General features: G+C 37.0%; 1 protein-coding gene across 4 annotated transcripts in view; it reads left to right on the forward strand.

Moving 5' to 3' along the window:
• dysc (whirlin protein dyschronic) overlaps nucleotides 1-17,355 on the forward strand; it is a 92,270-nt gene that overhangs the window by 14,174 nt on the left and 60,741 nt on the right. For 3 of the 4 annotated variants that reach the window (XR_016325811.1, XM_089740378.1, XM_089740381.1), the window contains exons 2-6: nucleotides 2,789-2,967; nucleotides 3,957-4,167; nucleotides 4,776-4,990; nucleotides 12,676-12,835; nucleotides 14,077-14,207. Coding sequence is in view for 3 of the 4 variants with exons in the window: in XM_089740378.1 (XP_089596504.1) it covers nucleotides 2,809-2,967; nucleotides 3,957-4,167; nucleotides 4,776-4,990; nucleotides 12,676-12,835; nucleotides 14,077-14,207 (876 nt within the window). In the remaining variant the exon portion in view is untranslated. The remainder of the gene's footprint in view (nucleotides 1-2,788; nucleotides 2,968-3,956; nucleotides 4,168-4,775; nucleotides 4,991-12,675; nucleotides 12,836-14,076; nucleotides 14,208-17,355) is intronic. The other variant, XM_089740380.1, reaches the window with a different exon arrangement.

A 17,355-nucleotide genomic window follows, 5' to 3' on the forward strand; every position in this document is an offset into this window, starting at 1 on the left:
TATACATACTATTTAATACAGCGCCATCTGTAAGATTTTTTAATACTAACGTGTGTATGAAAGCTCTTGTAGTGAATTTAGGATTATACGTGAAAATAAAATATCAATTCACAGAGGGCGCTACCTTACAATTATTTACTAATGACAAAATTTTACATATACTTAAGACGTTTAGGATAATTGTATTTTAATTTTGGAAGGTTTCACTTCTACCACGTGTGAATTGTACACACGTAATTACACATGTAATTTAATACTTTGTCCTGACATGATATCTAGAATCACCTATTTTAATAGCTTAAAACTATAAATTAGTTAATTTTTAAAATGATAAATGATGTTAATTTTTGAAGTCGTCATGGCCTAAGCGATAAGACGTCCGGTGCATTCGTGTTGAGCGATGAACCGGACCTCTTGTGTGTCCACACGGGTGGGTACCACCACCTTGCCTATTTCTGCCGTGAAGCAGTAATGCGTTTCGGTTTGAAGGGCGGGGCAGCCGTTTTAAAATAATGTGAGCAATTTATAAAACAGGTGACGCTCAGACCCTCCTTGGCTCTTGTGGGAACGAGGAGAGCATTCGCCAGATGCTTTTGCATTACTTTAAGAGTTTCCAATTTATGAGCCTATTAAGCGATGCGCTTACTAAATGTATGCCTGTATGTCCTGGCCAACGAATAGTACAGTACAGTTGTTTATTAGCAGTTTGACTTCGAGCCGTTCCCTTAGAACATATTTACAGATAAGTACATTCACATTATACATAACATACATTCAATCGAAGAACATGCCATTTTTGGAGTAGTCTAATGTAGGCGACGATAAAGAATTTTTTTTTATGGCTTATATGGGTGGACGAGGTCACAGCCCACCTGGTGTTAACTGGTTACTGGAGCCCATAGACATCTGCAACGTAAATGCGCCACCCACCTTGAGATATAAGTTCTAAGATCTCAGTATAGTTACAACAGTTGCCCCGCCCTTCAAACCGAAACGCATTACTGCTTCACGGTAGAAATAGGCAGGGTGGTGGTACCCACCCGCGCGAACTCACGAAAGGTCCTACCACCAGTAATTCTAGTAAATTCCAGTAAATTCTAGTTTAATCAGAATACATTACGAATAACATTAAGCATTTCGTTTTGTTATAAACATTTCGACGTCGGAAGAGCTCGGGCGGCCGGACGTGGTGTGATCGTGCGACACCGGACGCTTACGTCTATCACCCCACTAAATGCAATTTATACTGTGATAGCAAGTAATTATTACACTTAAAGTAATAGTGTATGCATTGTCCTTGATGCTTTTTATTAAAACTATTATCTATATATATAAAAATGAATTGCTGTTCGTTAGTCTCGCTAAAACTCGAGAGCGGCTGAGCTGATTTGGCTAATTTTGTTCTTGAATTGTTTGTTTTGAAGTCCAGAAAAGGTTTAAAAGCTGGATAAATATGAAAATGCTCGGAATTAAATAAAAATAACAATTTTGTTTTTCCTTTGATGTGTCCTCCGTCGGACGGATTCCTTTTTTTCGTTTCAAGTTTATTTTATACAAAAATTTCGGTCTTTTATTTTTCGATTCAGGCACTACGAAGTCTGCCGGGTCAGCTAGTACTTTATAAGTAGTTGAGGAGTTGTTGATACGAAACTGCTCTTGCTAGATAAATCAGTAAGAATAATAGGAGCTGTTTTATTACAGACACATTCATCTAAATTAATTTAATTAAGAGCACTTAGAATCGTAATCAACCAAGAACAAGTTACAGTTTCACTAGCAGTTTTACAAAGTTAGATTAAATATAAATTTAGGACGTCTGCGAAGAAGCTCAGGTTCGTGAAAAAATGTTATCGAGTGGAATTGGAGTTGGAATCCCGCAGTACATAAATCCAACCGAGCCCAGGTGTTTCGTTTCGGTTAACTTGGTAAATTGGTCGGTGTTGTAGCAACTTGTCTTAAAACCGCACATTTAATTCATGAATTAAAGTGTTTTTCGGTGAAATTCAAATTGTAATATTAATGAAGATGGGGTTTTTTACGCTTTGACTATTTAAATATACATATGCTAGCAAGCTCTCGTCCCAACTTCAGTTGAAGATCGGGTGATTATAGACATGCTGTAAATGAACACCTTTGTTCACCCTTGGATGCCAGGTTGAAGTTTCAAATGTTTTTTTTTCCAATCTAAGCTAGTAGCCTTAGAGGTTATGCCAGCGTCACCGAGCGAGTAGGTGAGCTCACGGTACTTAAACCTCAAGACTTTACTCACATTAGCCCCTAGCAAGAGCAGTGCTTCGCAGAATCTACCACCGGATTGGAAACGCGACTCACTGAGAAGATCCGGCGAGAACTCAGTGGGCTTTTCAAATATATTAGAGTATCAGCTGTTGAATGATTGCTATGCGGCAAAAGTGGGCAGCGATACAAATTAGCTGTGCTCATTACAGAACCTGTTATTGAGGATAGGGATTAGGAAAAAAGGCTACAGATTAAAAAAAAAAACACTTGTATAGCAAATCGTACTAGTAATTAATTTCATTTTATATTTTTATTCTGTTATACTAGTTAGGGTTGATACTAGTCAGGATGAAAATAATAAAAAAAATGTATTGTTATCATGCATTTTTAAGTTAATCGTCCATCTTGAAATCTGTGAAAATGACTTTCGCATGACCTTGACAAGTTACTAAAATCAAGTATACAAGATAATTATCCAACTATTACTCACCATTATTATTTTTTAACAGCATATGTGATTTAAAATGTTTAAACTTGTTTTTGTATACAGAGGGAAGGGTGACCCCCGGCATGAGGTCGGGGGAGGGCGGCGAGGGTTCCGAGCTGGCGGAGTTCGGTTCGCGGTGGCCGCCGCCCTACTCCTCAGCACAGGGCTACGGCTGGACACGCTCTGCCACACCACAACATCCACCCGCACATCATCTAGCCAGGCATTCACGTTCGCAGCAGGTATTATCATTTCACCATTAAATTATAAATTTCAATTTAAAAAAAACCTTGAACTTTATTACTGAGATTATCCATGTACACATGTCGTCTTCTCGCATTAAAACTGTATAATCTCCAAACTTACCAATTTTACAGGAGAGTCTTTTAAAGGTTTAACATGTGATATTTTTAATATTAATCATCTTTGCAACATTTTTTTTTATTTTGTTTTACCAGATACATTATCTGTCTTTTAAAGTAAGATAAAGTTATATATTAATTTTGTTAGTAGTAGTCAAAATATAGGTAAACTAAACAAAAAAGAAACTAAAACTAAACTACGCTCTTTTGACAGTATTTATGAGAAAGATATTGGTGATACCAAATGATTCCGCATATTAACTCAATTTCGAATATTTTTGGAAATTGTACACTTTTAATGCGAAAAGACGATGTATCGAAACAAACCCCCCTTTATAACCCTAATGACAGAGGAGCGTGCATACTACGAGATGGAATGCGGGCATATCCTCCTATAGACATCGGCTGCTTGCTGTAACAGCTTGTTAGGTCTTGTTTGAAGGTCTTATCGTAGCGCTCTGCAAATATCGTACAAGAGGGCTTATTCCGGATTTTGAACATTTTTGAAAATTACTGTTGACAAGAATGAACTATACTGGACGTAAGTGGTTTTAGGTTAAAACCTTATTAATGAAGTCGTTGTCCAGTGGCACGATGACAAAGAGATCCGGTCGATTATAAAAAAAATAAAAATAAAATATTCATACTTATAGAGGAAAGCTTTTAGTCCACATAACGGAATAACGCCCGGTATGTCGATCCAAAATATTCTGATTCTGTGGACCTCCGTAGAGGAATATCCTGTTTTAAAGTCGACTTCTTGGAATGAACGATCATTATTTATTTCTTTGCGGTGAATAATATAAACTATAAATATAATAGCAGAAGAGATGGTGATGTTTGCTTCACTATTTGATAATTAACGACAGTGGCTGCAAGAGAATCGTCAGAGCTATGAGGCGGAAGACGCACGTGCTCGTGCCCGGGGTGGCGTGTACTACTCTCCTCCGGGCACATCGTACACAATTATCGAAAGGCCGGCATCATCGCACGGCCATCATGCTTCTTATTCGCATCACTACTCCGGGAAATTATCTAGAACACCTTACCTGGGATCAACTAACATAGCTAGCACTGCAGGTATAGTTCAAGAATTGTTCGTAAAACAAATAAAATATCAAAGTACATTTTTGTTAAAAAAATTGACATAAAGGGATAGGTGAAATTACCGTATGTATACCTAGTGCCAAGTCGCTGCCAGAGCCCATAGAAACTAACGAATGCAAATATATTGCGAAATAGAAATCTTGATTGCATTGGAATAAGGAGTATCTTAATTGTATAAAAATTGACAGATAATAATTTATATAAATAATAATATAAAGTAATAAAAATCAATTGCGTAATTACTTGTGGTAGGACCCTTTGTGAGTCCGCACGGGTAGGCACCACCACCCTGCCTATTTCTGCCGTGAAGCAGTAATGCGTTTTGGTTTGAAGGGTGGGGCAGCCGTTGTAAATATACTGAGACCTTAAAACTCATATCTCAAGGTGGATGGCGGCATTTACGTTATAGATGTCTATGGGCTCCGGTAACCACTTCACACCAGGTGGGCTGTGAGCTCATCCAACCAAACTATTCAATAAAAAAAATATAAAAAAAGACAGGCAGACCTGTGATACTCATCCGTGCTAGATAACAACACTCATTACCAGCATTATAATACATACATTTCATTTTACTTTAGTGGGCGCAACAAGCTTACGAAATAGCACGAACCACTTGAGTGTGAGTAATGGAAAAAAACGTCCGATATCGCCGGAGCAAGTTCTCAGGTTATTTGGTCAAGGAGGAGCTGCCGCTTTGGGCAAGGCACTGCCGCCTTCACATCCACCAGCGCCTTTGCCTGCTCCAGCTCGAAGACACTCTCCTGCCAGTAGCCCAAGCAGCACTACACATCATGTGAGTTTATGATCACGATACTGCTCTGCTATTTGAACAATAATATAAGTAATTTAATATTGAGATAGTTATAGAGTCGAAAAGATAAACAGTTTTAAGATTATTCTCTGGTAAACGGCGAGTCTAAAAGCATCCATAAGTTCAAAGAAAATCAATTTAATCGATATTATCTACGTCAAGAATAAAAATTGTTAAATCGAAAGTTCAAAAATAGCCACGTGTGCCGTTGGTGGGTCAGAAGTGTCATGTTTGTAAATTATTCGAGGGGGAGACCGCATCAGTCGATAACACTTCTTTATTCATGACCTCAGCGTCGGCCGCTTAGAAACCACTTGTATGGACGCAGTCGCAAAATCATCGTTTGTCCGATTAACGCTAGCAGTTTTCATCATTTTACAATCAAAACCGTACCGTTTCCCTATTGTTTGAAAACACGATCTGTTATTATGCCTTAACTACACGAAAGTCGTAATTAAAAGTTCGGTTAGTGTGTTCTTGTAGGCGTGTCGAAGCCAAGCCCTTCATGTCACGGTCAGTCATCGACTGACCTACCGTCACCACAGTCAGTCGCGATACATTCAAAGCGTAATACGTTTTATTTGAAAGGTTAAATATTTGGAATCGTATTTTTTATATAAGAAAGTTTAACAATATTTTACATTCCGTCTGCGTGCTAGTGCCGTTTGACTCAGACCAATTATTTCTGTTTCTCGTTTGAACAAAGCGAAAATAACAAGACGCCAATCCTATGTTGTTTGTGATTTGTTTACTGCGCGGATTATAAAAAGCGTCAGGTGTACTGTTTAAATAACCAAGCATTTCCTTTGAAAAAATTTCCACTTTTTAAAATTGGACTTTTCGTTCAGTCCTAACAAAATTCAGGCTTTATCTAATTGTGTGTTTGTGAATTTATTGATCCACCGAAGAAATGTGGTATACAATATAGTTATAGAGAGTAATATTTTTATCGTTATGTTGTTAAGTATCGCAAACTGGAGTAAGGCGGAGTGCTTAGTGTGTCTCTCAAATTGGATTCCATCAAGGATTATGAGGTAACTGTTAAAAATCAACTATGATACATCTTCAAACATAGCAGGTAATTTCAAAGAAACAAGAAAGTTCTTATTCTAATTAAAATTTTAGTGATTTGGATTTTTAATGGACCTAAAAATCAAATAAAAACTGTTTATATTTTCGAAATATACAATATTTCTTTCGATTGGTATAACAACTTATTGAATCGTTAAAAAATCTTTGGGAAAGGCTGCTAAGAATAAAAAAAGGCTCGGTATAGACTGTAGGCAATTAATTAATTAACAATGTTGTTTGGGTAGATACAGTTTTTCACTTCAAAAACTCTTCTACTCTAGATAATATTGAGTTTCAATAAAACCTCTTTTTTGGTTTTACAAGTTTTTAGGAAATTATTTGTTTGCTTCGATAATACCTACTCTCTATGTCAGATTAGACAGAAGGATTGTGAGAGCGATTACTATGAGAAAGCACTTGTTGATCATGAACTTGTCTACAATTATGGGTTCAAAGAAAGTACACGGAGGTCAATAATCACATTTCAGTGCTGCAAATATACTGCATTCGCTCTTCGCCAGACAAAGTTAATAGGTATTGCCTGCCAAAAGTCTAGATTGTTTGAGAGTTACAAACGATGTGTATTTTCCATTCATGAATATACTGTTTATTTGATATTCAAAATGTGCACCGTTTTACCGTTTTAACACGTTATTCCGGATCTTCCCGATCCATTGACGGTGCTTTTAGGTACCTCAAGCACCGGCCACAGTTCTCATCGAACCCGTCGCTCGGTTTTAGCGAGTAAATTAACCCACAGACACAGCCCACTGAGTCTCCTCACGTCCTCAGGTTAGAGTCCCGTGAGCTCACCTACTCGTTCAGTGAATCTAGTATGACCCCTCAAGGTCACTAGAATAGGTAGGAAAAAAAGGAACGCGTAGAAGTAGCTAATACCATTAGCAAATATTATTTATACAAATATTATTTTGTCACTCTTAAATAACTATTTCCCGCTGACCTATACTTATAAAATTCGGTAAGAGACAAGATGTTATAGCACAAATAAAAAGTTCGAAACTAATTAAATTATATACATACCTTTAATACATTTACAATGTGATTTACAAACTTATGATGTGTGTGTCATTCAATCAGATAAAGACCTCAACTAGGTTGGCTATGTCCGATATTTATGATTTAATACAATGATTTATGCATTTCGTTTATATTATAAATATAACGAAATAAAAATGATTCTATAACACTCTAAATGTGTTTATATCACAAATTAAAATACTTGCAAAGTCTGTCTGTTGCATGCAGAATTGCATATGTAGATAGAATGTTTAATCAAACGAATAATTTACCGACTGACTCTCTGACTGACTGAAAGCTGAATGATATGATGCACGCGCTTAAAGTCCGTAGCAAACATTGATTTTCATGATAAAATTAGACGTCACAAAACTTTGTTGAAAGCCGTAGCTAGCAATTATAAATACATTTTTAACGTTCATTTTTGAAATAAACCCTTTCACTAGGCCATGTTCGATAATTTTGTCATCCTGATCTGGTAGCACTAATTCCACCAGAGCTTACATTAGCTATTAATCGATAGAGGACGTTGTACAAGTTTGGAATCGCGCTGGAGTTATGTAACGTGGAATAATGAATTTTAAAGCAAAAACTTTAAGAGAGCATTGTTTCCCAGGAATTCTCAGGACGCTAGTATAACTTATTCGGTTGTTTTACGTACGAACCTTTAATATTTTCGGGCAAAGTCCCTAATATCAAGTCCTAGTAACTATGCATGTAAAGTTTATTTGATTAACATCTGGCTCTGGTGTTCGGCCCATCAACATCTACCTTGTCTTGTTGCTGCTGTATATAGAATACGTCCACTGCTTTGCAGGACGAAAAACCTATAATTTCGAAATCGAAGACAAAAAACGGTATATATGAAATATCTATAGATCCTACGGGAGAAGAACGGTCAGCTTTATTTCATATCGTGACTGCGAATTCAAATCAAATGAATTAATTGCATTATAAACTCGCTAGTTTGAAACACACAGTGAAGCGCTTGTCTGTTTAGAATTTCAATTTGTGTTTCAAAATTATACTTTGGCTAACCTACATTTATGATTAGAAGCAATGAAGTATGAAGATTATTTATTATTCATAGCAACTGCGGTTCGTATAAGCCTTCACTTGGTACAATTTTGCCCAAAAGTGGAACAGATATGACGCACGCAGTCGTACCACTCGAAGTACTGTCGCGACCAATCAATAAACATTTAATGCGGTAACAACAAGCCATCATTGGCCATTACGAAAAGGTCGTTTTCGACCGCGAAACGCAACATTACCGTTTTAGTATGAGGAACAGACGAAGGTTTAAATTGATTCGAATGAATCTTAACTACAGAAGCACAAAAATAGGAATGAGCTAACTCGAAAACAAAATGTTGTTAGTGGCACGGTATTTTTTCGTTTAATTTAGGACGTTGTAAATGTAATACACTTAGTTTGAACGTTAAAATTCTAAATTGGCAACCCACGTTTGAAACAATACAAGTTTGAAACATGATAATGTTTTATATTCGTGAGTTGTAGTAGTGTGTCTATGAAATGAGCGCTGTGGGGCGGCGTTTGCAGACAGTTGGGCGGCTTGGTTCTATTATTAAACCTGCTTTGAGATGTTAAGCGTTTCGTCTCAAAGAACACCGCTTACTCAGTTCAGCCCGCGCTTTGTTGTTTACGAAAACTGTGACAGACATAGCTTCGCCAAAGAAATACGTTGTGAAGTATTTGTATTTTTTAAATTGACTCACTTATTTGATAGTCTGAACTAATAATTTGGTTAGTTTTATTTTAGTTTTCGTTGAGTTTTATACAACTGATAATAGTTTAATGCAACTAAATTGTCCTTATTATGAATTCATAACGATGGAAGGCGATACAATGAAAGGTGTGCATAAAATTAACGTTAATTAACGTAATAGAAAATAACGTTAGAAAACTATTAAGCAATCTCAATTAATTTTGTTTTGAAATTTATAAGAACTAAAGGAATACCTGTTAGCATGGTCATATTTTCACCAACATTTATAAAATCATTTTGTACTAAATTACATTAAAAATAAATATATAATAACTAGAAAGCGCAGTGAGGGTAAGTCCCTCACTCACTAGGTGAACTGGGTTGATAAGAGCTGCGCAGGATCGGTCATTGTGGCGAACATTAGAGTTGTAGGTATGTGTTCAGCAGTGGAGGTCGGTGGGCTGATGATTATAAGTAGAGGTGATGACTTCCAATGAAGAAGAGGAAGGTAAGGATGACCAAGCCTCAGTTCGCGAACTATGGAGAACAGCGGTTAAGGCTTTAATAAACAAGGATCCCACATGACAACGACTGCTCTGGCAAGAGTAACGGACTATGATGATGATGACTTATAGCACACATAATATACACGCGAGCAAAAGTTTGGAATCACTTACTTGAAATTGATTCCGCGCGATTTTGCTTACTAAATAAATTTTTAATTATCATAAAAATTACACCACTTTAAAGGTTCAACTGTCAACTTTAAATTGATACCAAATTCATTCAAATCGTGCTAGAAATTAAGGAGCTATCCCGGATTAAGTGAAGGAGGTAGGAAAACAAGGAAATATGGAAAAATAATGAATGAATAAAACAAAATTTATTTAGCCTAAAAATTAAGTATCAGTAGTTTGTGTTCCCTCCCCTTGCCCTATTAAATACTCGAAGACGATAATTCATAGACCTGATCAGCTTCTGAATTGATTTTTGTGGGATACCTTCCCACTCCTCAATCAACACCGATTTCAGCTTATTCAGACATGAAGGAGCAGAAGTTCTGGCACGAACCCTCCTCTTCAGTTCATTCCACGCGTGCTCAATGGGATTCAAGTCAGGGCTGAGCGCTGGCCAGTCCAATGTGGCGATACCGACTTCTTTGAGGTATTCAGTTGTTACACGGGCAGTGTGACAACGAGCGTTATCGTGCATAAGGAGGAAGTCATCACCGATATATCCCGCATAGGGGACGACATATTCCAGCAGAATATCGGAAATGTACCGGTCTGAAGTTAGACCGCCTCTTCGTCCACCGCCAGGCACGAAAACAAACTCGGTTTTACGGTCGAAGGAAATGCCGGCCCACATCATACAAGAGCTCCCATAAGCCACTGTGTCAGTGAAACAGCACTGCGCAAATCAATCCCCAAGCCGCCTGTAGACCTGACCTCTTCGGTCACTACCGTGTAAACACATCTTGCTCTCCTTGGAGAACAGGACTTGCCTCCATTGCTCAACCTCCCAATCAAGATGGGTGCGAGCAAATGGGAGGCGCGCTTGTCGGTGAGTTACCGTGAGTTTCGGGGCTCTGGCAGGCCTTTTTGGAGTCAGATTCACCTGCTTGAGTCGTCGATAAACTGTCCACTTGCTGGCTACTTCCCCACGAACATCTCGGAGCTCCTATTGGACGTCGACACCAGGTAAATGCCGATTTTGGAGAGAGGTTGACACGATAAAACGGCCATCCCTCTTCGACGTGCACCCGCGCCGTCCAGATCTTGGTCTCGGGATAACTAGTCACTCGAAACGTTTCGAAAGCTTGTAAGCTTTCGAAACACAGGACTGGCTTATGTGGAGCCGATGAGCGACAACCCGCTGGCTGAGCCCTTCTTGCAATAGGGCTACGATTTGTGCTGCTTCTGTAGGTGTTGTCTCCATTGTCGTACAAGTTAAAGGGTCAAAAGTAGCGGAGATGTGTACCGGTCAACAGGTGAAAGTCGAATGATAAAGAAAATCCGATAACAGGTGCTTTTATAGGGGTCAATAGGTCGCAACTCGCGACGTATCAAATAATTGAAACACATCTTTTTCGTTATTCCTTCACTTAATCCGGGATAGATTCTTAAATACTGGCTTGATTTTAATGAAATTGGTATCAGTTTAAAGTTAAGAGTTGAACCTTTAAAATGATGTCATTTCTATAATAATAAAAAAAAAATTTAGTACACAAGATCGCGCGGAACCAATTTCAAGTAAGTGATTCCAAACTTTTGCTCGCGAGTGTAGAACTGTAATCGTAATCGAAACATTGTACTGACGTTGACGTTATGTAAGTAGGTATTAATTTACGTGAATTGTCCAAAAAACATTGTAGAATATTTTTTTGTTATGAAGCGGTTAAAGTCCTAATCGCGGCCACGAAATAAAAACATTTTTAATTAGTTTTGTTCGAAAGTCGTTTTTTTTAATTTACGGTTTTGTATTTCAATGAAGACGGTATAGATTAAATTACGGGCTTTGAAAAAAAATCCGCGAAATATTTGTAAATTAATCAACTTTCTTTAATTTAATGGTGTATTTTGAAAAATAAATAGTCGTGAGTTTTTTTTTTGTATTTGCGTATTGTTAGCGAACGAGCGAACCAGTGCTTAATCCAGTGTTGGAAAATTGTATACCTAGTCATATTAATAGTTTTGGGGAAAGTTTATGCCATAATACTAGTCCCTACAATAAATGGGTGTTTTTTTAAATCTATAACGCTGAAGTCATCGTGGCCTAAAGTATAAGAAAACTGTTTTTTGTTTTTATCAACGAACATGTTTTTAAGCATAAACTGTAATTAATAACATATCCAAATTAAAATTAAAAACAAAAATTGAATTTTCTAATTTTTTTGTGTTGTTACAACGACGCGTGGCAGGATTCCACTAGGTTTAAACATAAATATCCATGTCTAGAACATTTATTACTAAACACAAAGATGTATTATCTCATCTCGGCGACTGACCCCAAAAAGAAAAAGCAGAATTTACTGTTTCCGAGCATCAGCAAAAATAGTTTTGAGCATTGCTCTACTGTATATCACAGACTATGTACGTAATGGGAAACTAATGTTAAATTTTGTTGAGTTTCAGTTTGTAACTGGTTCAGTATTAACGGAATTCATTAACGGTAGGATGTATAGGAAGCCTGCACGAGCAGATACCCTGCTGCGAAGCAGGCACGTGGACTGATTGAAGGGTCACCTCACCTCTCAAGGCAGGCCTTTAGTTAGTGACATACATGAGATGGTCCTCGGTAACCACTTAGACTGGGTGGGGCCATGAGGGAGTAAGTTCCATCTATGTATTAATACGTGAAACAGAAACTTTGTACCCCTTTTTACGAAAATTGCGCGGACGAAGGAGTATAAAATTTTTCACACTTATAGAAAATATAGAGAAGGAGTGCAGAATACTTATATTTTTTTAAATTGTGCATAAAAAAATAATTAAATCAATAAAGAAAACATTACATACACTCCCATGTATTTGAAAATAAACTCTTTGTTTATTGTCAAGCTTTTGTTATGGTTGAAAGTCTGTGGTCAAATTGAGAATAGATTAATATGGTTTGTCTTTAATATTATTTGTATATAGTGTAGTTTTGGCGAAATCTGTGATTATAGAAGTATAAAAGCTTATGACACTAGGACCATAATAATGTCCAAACTTAAAATCTCAATTAATTATAGTCGAATTTCGACTACAGAGGGACCACTAGTATCAATAAATAGGTAAATTACAGTATTAAAATTAAGTTATTAAATTTGACTTTGTAATTGATGCAGGCGATCTATCGCGGAGGCGAGCGAGACCGGGAGAGGCCGTACTCGTCGGGAGGCGGAGCGCCGCCGTCTACGGAGCCGGCCACCCGCACTGTCACCATGAGCAGGGACCCCGCCGACTCGCACGGATTTGGCATATGCGTTAAAGGCGGAAAAGAAGCCGGTCAGTAATGTAGGATTGGTAAGAACGGAACGTATGAAAAGATCGTGGAACGGAGCGTTAAGGTGTGAGTGAGAGAAAACGGAAAAAAAGGGAGAAGAGAATGACAGAGAAAAGGAAGATGGCGAAGACATAATAAAAGTGTTAATTAATTTTAAATTATTATTATAACAGAAGATTTTGGAACAGTGGAAGTTTTATTTTATGCGCTGCGATCCCTATTCTACAGTAATACCCTCTTGTAGTGGCCGCTGGAAACTACATACCCGATCCTGTGGACTGAATTAATCCTCAGACAAAGCCCACTGAATTTTCGCCGGATCTTCTCAGTGGGTCGCTTTTCCGATCCGGTGGTAGATTCTGCGATTCTCTTGCTAGGGCTAGTGTTAGCAACGTCTTCAGGCTCCATGAGCTCTATGTATGAGCTCTCATCTACTAGTTCGTTGAATCTGGTATGATTCTACGAGGTCACTAGAATAGGTAGATAAAAGAAAAGAGTCAGTAATTTTGATTAAGACTAAACTTTGTTCAACGAAAAAGTTAGTTATAGAACCTGCGAACTCTAAGAGTAATACTATGGTTAGTTTAATATTATATATAATTTTCGTACATAGTCATTTGAATTTTTCATTTCTTTTCAATACAAGAAATAGTTTAGATAAAAATATTATTATTATTGTATGTAACTATGTTCGTATGTTCTGCGTTCATGCGTTGTTTTACCGTACGGGTTGAAGCTTTTGTTTGAAGCTGCACTTGTTCTAGTCATTATGTGGATCGTAATGTTCTCCTCCTCCTCCTCCTCCGTGCGTCGTGTTCCTCAGTGCTGAGGATCGTGACCTTTACGGAATACATACGTAAAGGTTTTCTTGGGAAAATTGCTAGTGGTGGGTTCAGAGGCAATTTAGTCCTCTGGGCTACTGAAGTTCGGGTTACTTGACCGCCACCCGTTGCTCTGCGTTATATTTTTACGGTCGGGTAGGTGGCATACCGACGCCGACCCTCCTTATTTCTCATCCAGGCTTGGACCGGCAATGGCAGAGTTGTAATACGTACGTACGCCTTCGATGGTACGTGATTTGAGTCGACGTATCGACAATAACGTGGCAACGTCGTCGGAATCCATTAATAAGTCATGTAATTAACGAAAATACGCTGCACTGTTTCCTAAGTACCCATAGTGCTTTTATTACATAAAAAGTGTGAACTCATCAAAATTTTATTACCACAAGTATTCTGTGTAGGTGTAGGCGTTTACATATCGCGGGTAGAGGAGGGTTCAGTGGCGGAACGAGCTGGCCTGCGTCCCGGGGACTCTATCCTGCAGGTCAATGGCACGCCGTTCTCCGGAATTTCGCACGAAGATGCACTCAAGGTATATTTTAATTCATTTTATTACAGTTATTATTTTATTATAGACTAACTGAACCGGCAGACTTCGTAGTGCCTCAATCGATAAATAAAAGACCTAAACTTTTGTATAAAATAAACTTAAAACAAACAAAAGGTATCCGTCCGCGCGACGGGGGCACATCAAAGGAAAAACAAAATTGTTATTTTTATTTAATTCCGAGCATTTTCATATTTATCTACCTTCTAAACCTTCTTTGAACTTCCACAAATAATTCAAGATCAAAATTTGCAAAATCGGTCAAGCCGGTCTCCAGTTTTTGCGAGACTAACGAACAGCTATTCATTTTTATTTAAATAGATTTCGGTTTGATTGCTGAAAGAGTAAAGTATATTAAGAGGCCAAACTCATACAAAATCGTAAATAATAAGGCGGAGAAATAAAATATTGGCTTGACTTATTTTCACATTAGTGTTTCACAGTTCATGGTGGGTAATGACCATTAGTGAAAATTGTTGACTTGTATAGATTTGAATTGGTGGGGTAATAGCAGGTATATGTCGAACACGCCATGCCCAGACTTGTTGCCGCTGGCAGCCATTTCTGATCGTTAGCCAAATTGCTGAGACTAGTCGGTTTAACAACAAACTCTAAGTCCTTACGTCAGCGGAATAGTTTTTAATGGTCTGCCGATAGCTTTGTGCCAAATATTTTATTACTACATGAACGTGCATTCGTAGACACTGACAGAAATGTTTCTAGCAACATGAATCTATATCCGGTGCTTAATTTATTGATTAGGTATATTTGTAGGGTTTTAAATCTCTATAAATGTTGTCAATATTTTAATAAATTTTGATGTTACATTAACCATAGGTATTTACTTATAAAGTTGCCGATGTACAATACTTAATTATTTTACTATACTTATTTTTATCGTGTTCATATTGATGAAAAAGACGCAAATGTAGTGAAAATAAAACACTAATCTAACTCACACTAAAAATAAAATGACTGAATTGGAAAATGGAATTCCATATTTTAACAATTAAATTAATTTGTATTTAGAATTTATTGCCAGCTATATATAAATTACGTTTCAAATGGCCAGTATGATAAAACTGCAACTTCATGGAGAAAAAACTTTTTAACAGTGATATACACAACTTGATATGACAACAAATACGATTCGATGAATTTTTTTGACAGAATTATTTTACAGATATCTCGTTCTTTATTTTGATTTTTCAGTATTTTTTTGTTTGAAATATATTGAATAGAGGGAAAATAAATTGCAGTGCATTTTCGTCTTAGAGTTCGTATAAGATTTTCGTATATATTTGTGTTGAAATTGGAAACGTCAAACAAAACTCAAAACCAATGACCGGTTATCCAAGAAATTTTGCTTGTAGTTGTCTTTTTCGATTTGATCTGCAGTACGATACCTCCGTATAACAATAATTAAATTTTGCCATAATAAAGGTAGACACAAACTGTCAAAAAGATTTAATAAAATAATTTGATGATACAGCAATAATGGCGTGTCAAATCTAAAGCCGATATTATCCTCGGACGCGTATAAAAATAACAATGTACTTATATTCGTAGGTAATCGCAGGATTCGAGCTCATGTAATTTCCTGCTAGCACGTACATATAACCATGGCGCTATTTTAATTAGGGATTGGGATAAAAGGATCAAGAAGCCTGAGGCTACAGGGCGAATAGTTCTATTTTCTCATTGTTATTGTTAGTTTCATGTGTTTGGAGCAAGTTCTGGGTTCTTATTGTTTCATGAATACAAAAAGAAAGTTTGTTCCTTGGGTTGTTTATGTTTTGTTATGTTTGCTTGGGAATATTGATTTCAACCATTTAAAACAACATTAAGCATCCTAGGCCATGACGCAAATCTCACACACACACACCCACTCAATCATCATAAAATTGCCGAACACAGTAACCAATCCAATTTATTTCTATCGTTCCATTTGAAAAGAAAAAAAGCGCTAGCTTCATTAATACTTCATGTAGCTTATATCTATTTATCTGCGCAACAGAATATTTTAACGTAATTTTCAAGATGTCCGGCTAACTTGAAAATTTGTACACATATAATAATGATATGGTGTATTTCAGAATGAATAAACAATAAAAAACTTAATTATGTTTTCTGTTATATAATAAGAAAACAATATTTAAAGCCGTTAATCTGTTTTAAAATTAATATTAAAAATTAAACAGTATTAATAAACTATACAAAACTGAACTCTCCTTTTACTGAAATGACAGACGTCACTACATGTCACTGAATGACACTGAAGAAAAATCGTTTTTGAATGTTTTGACACTGAAGTATGAAACCTACTATGGTTTTTGAAAACCATAGTTTTTTAAATAATAAAGGTTTTTCTTTACACACATATTAAAGACAAAACAATAATTTTATCATTTCAACTTGATATTGTGACCATAATCACCGGAATGAAACTAAATTAAATTTTAAATAATACGATAATCATTCATTATTTGTTATCTATACATTGCTGCCATTTAATAAGAAGCTCATCTATGCCTTTGCGATAGAACTTTGGTGATCTAGAGTCTACACACCATATGAAAGCATTCTGTACTGGTCCTGGGACGAAAACTTTTTTTCACGTAGAAAATTGTCCAATTCAGGAAAAAGTCGTAGTCCGTTGGAGCAAGGTCTGGCAAATACGGAGGGTGACGAATAGTTTCTAATTGCAGTTCCTGTAGAGTAAAAACGGTTTCTCGTGCTGTATGAGGTCTCGCGTTATCATGGAGCAACAATGGTGAAGATCGATTCACGAGTTGGGGCTGTTTCACTGCAAGTTTTGCTATCATTGTTCGGAGTTCGGCGCAGTAAACATCTGCTGTTATTGCTTAACCAGATCGGAGAAAACTATAGTGAATAACACCATGCTGAGACCACCAAACAGTTACCATTACCTTTTTTTGGTAGTCTGGTAAGCTTTGCTTTAGGACACTGTTGCGGCGTTTGACCTGGGGTCAGCCATTGCAATTGGCGCTAACGGTTATCGTAAAGAATCCCCTTTTCATCACGTGTCACAATTCGATGCAATATTCCTTCATTTCTGTATCGATTCAATAAGGCAACACACGTTTCTTTCTGCAGATCAGTCAAACCATGA

Source organism: Bombyx mandarina, chromosome 04 (genome assembly GCF_030267445.1).
Source record: "Bombyx mandarina strain Sakado chromosome 04, ASM3026744v2".
In the NCBI taxonomy this organism is placed as follows: domain Eukaryota; kingdom Metazoa; phylum Arthropoda; class Insecta; order Lepidoptera; family Bombycidae; genus Bombyx; species Bombyx mandarina.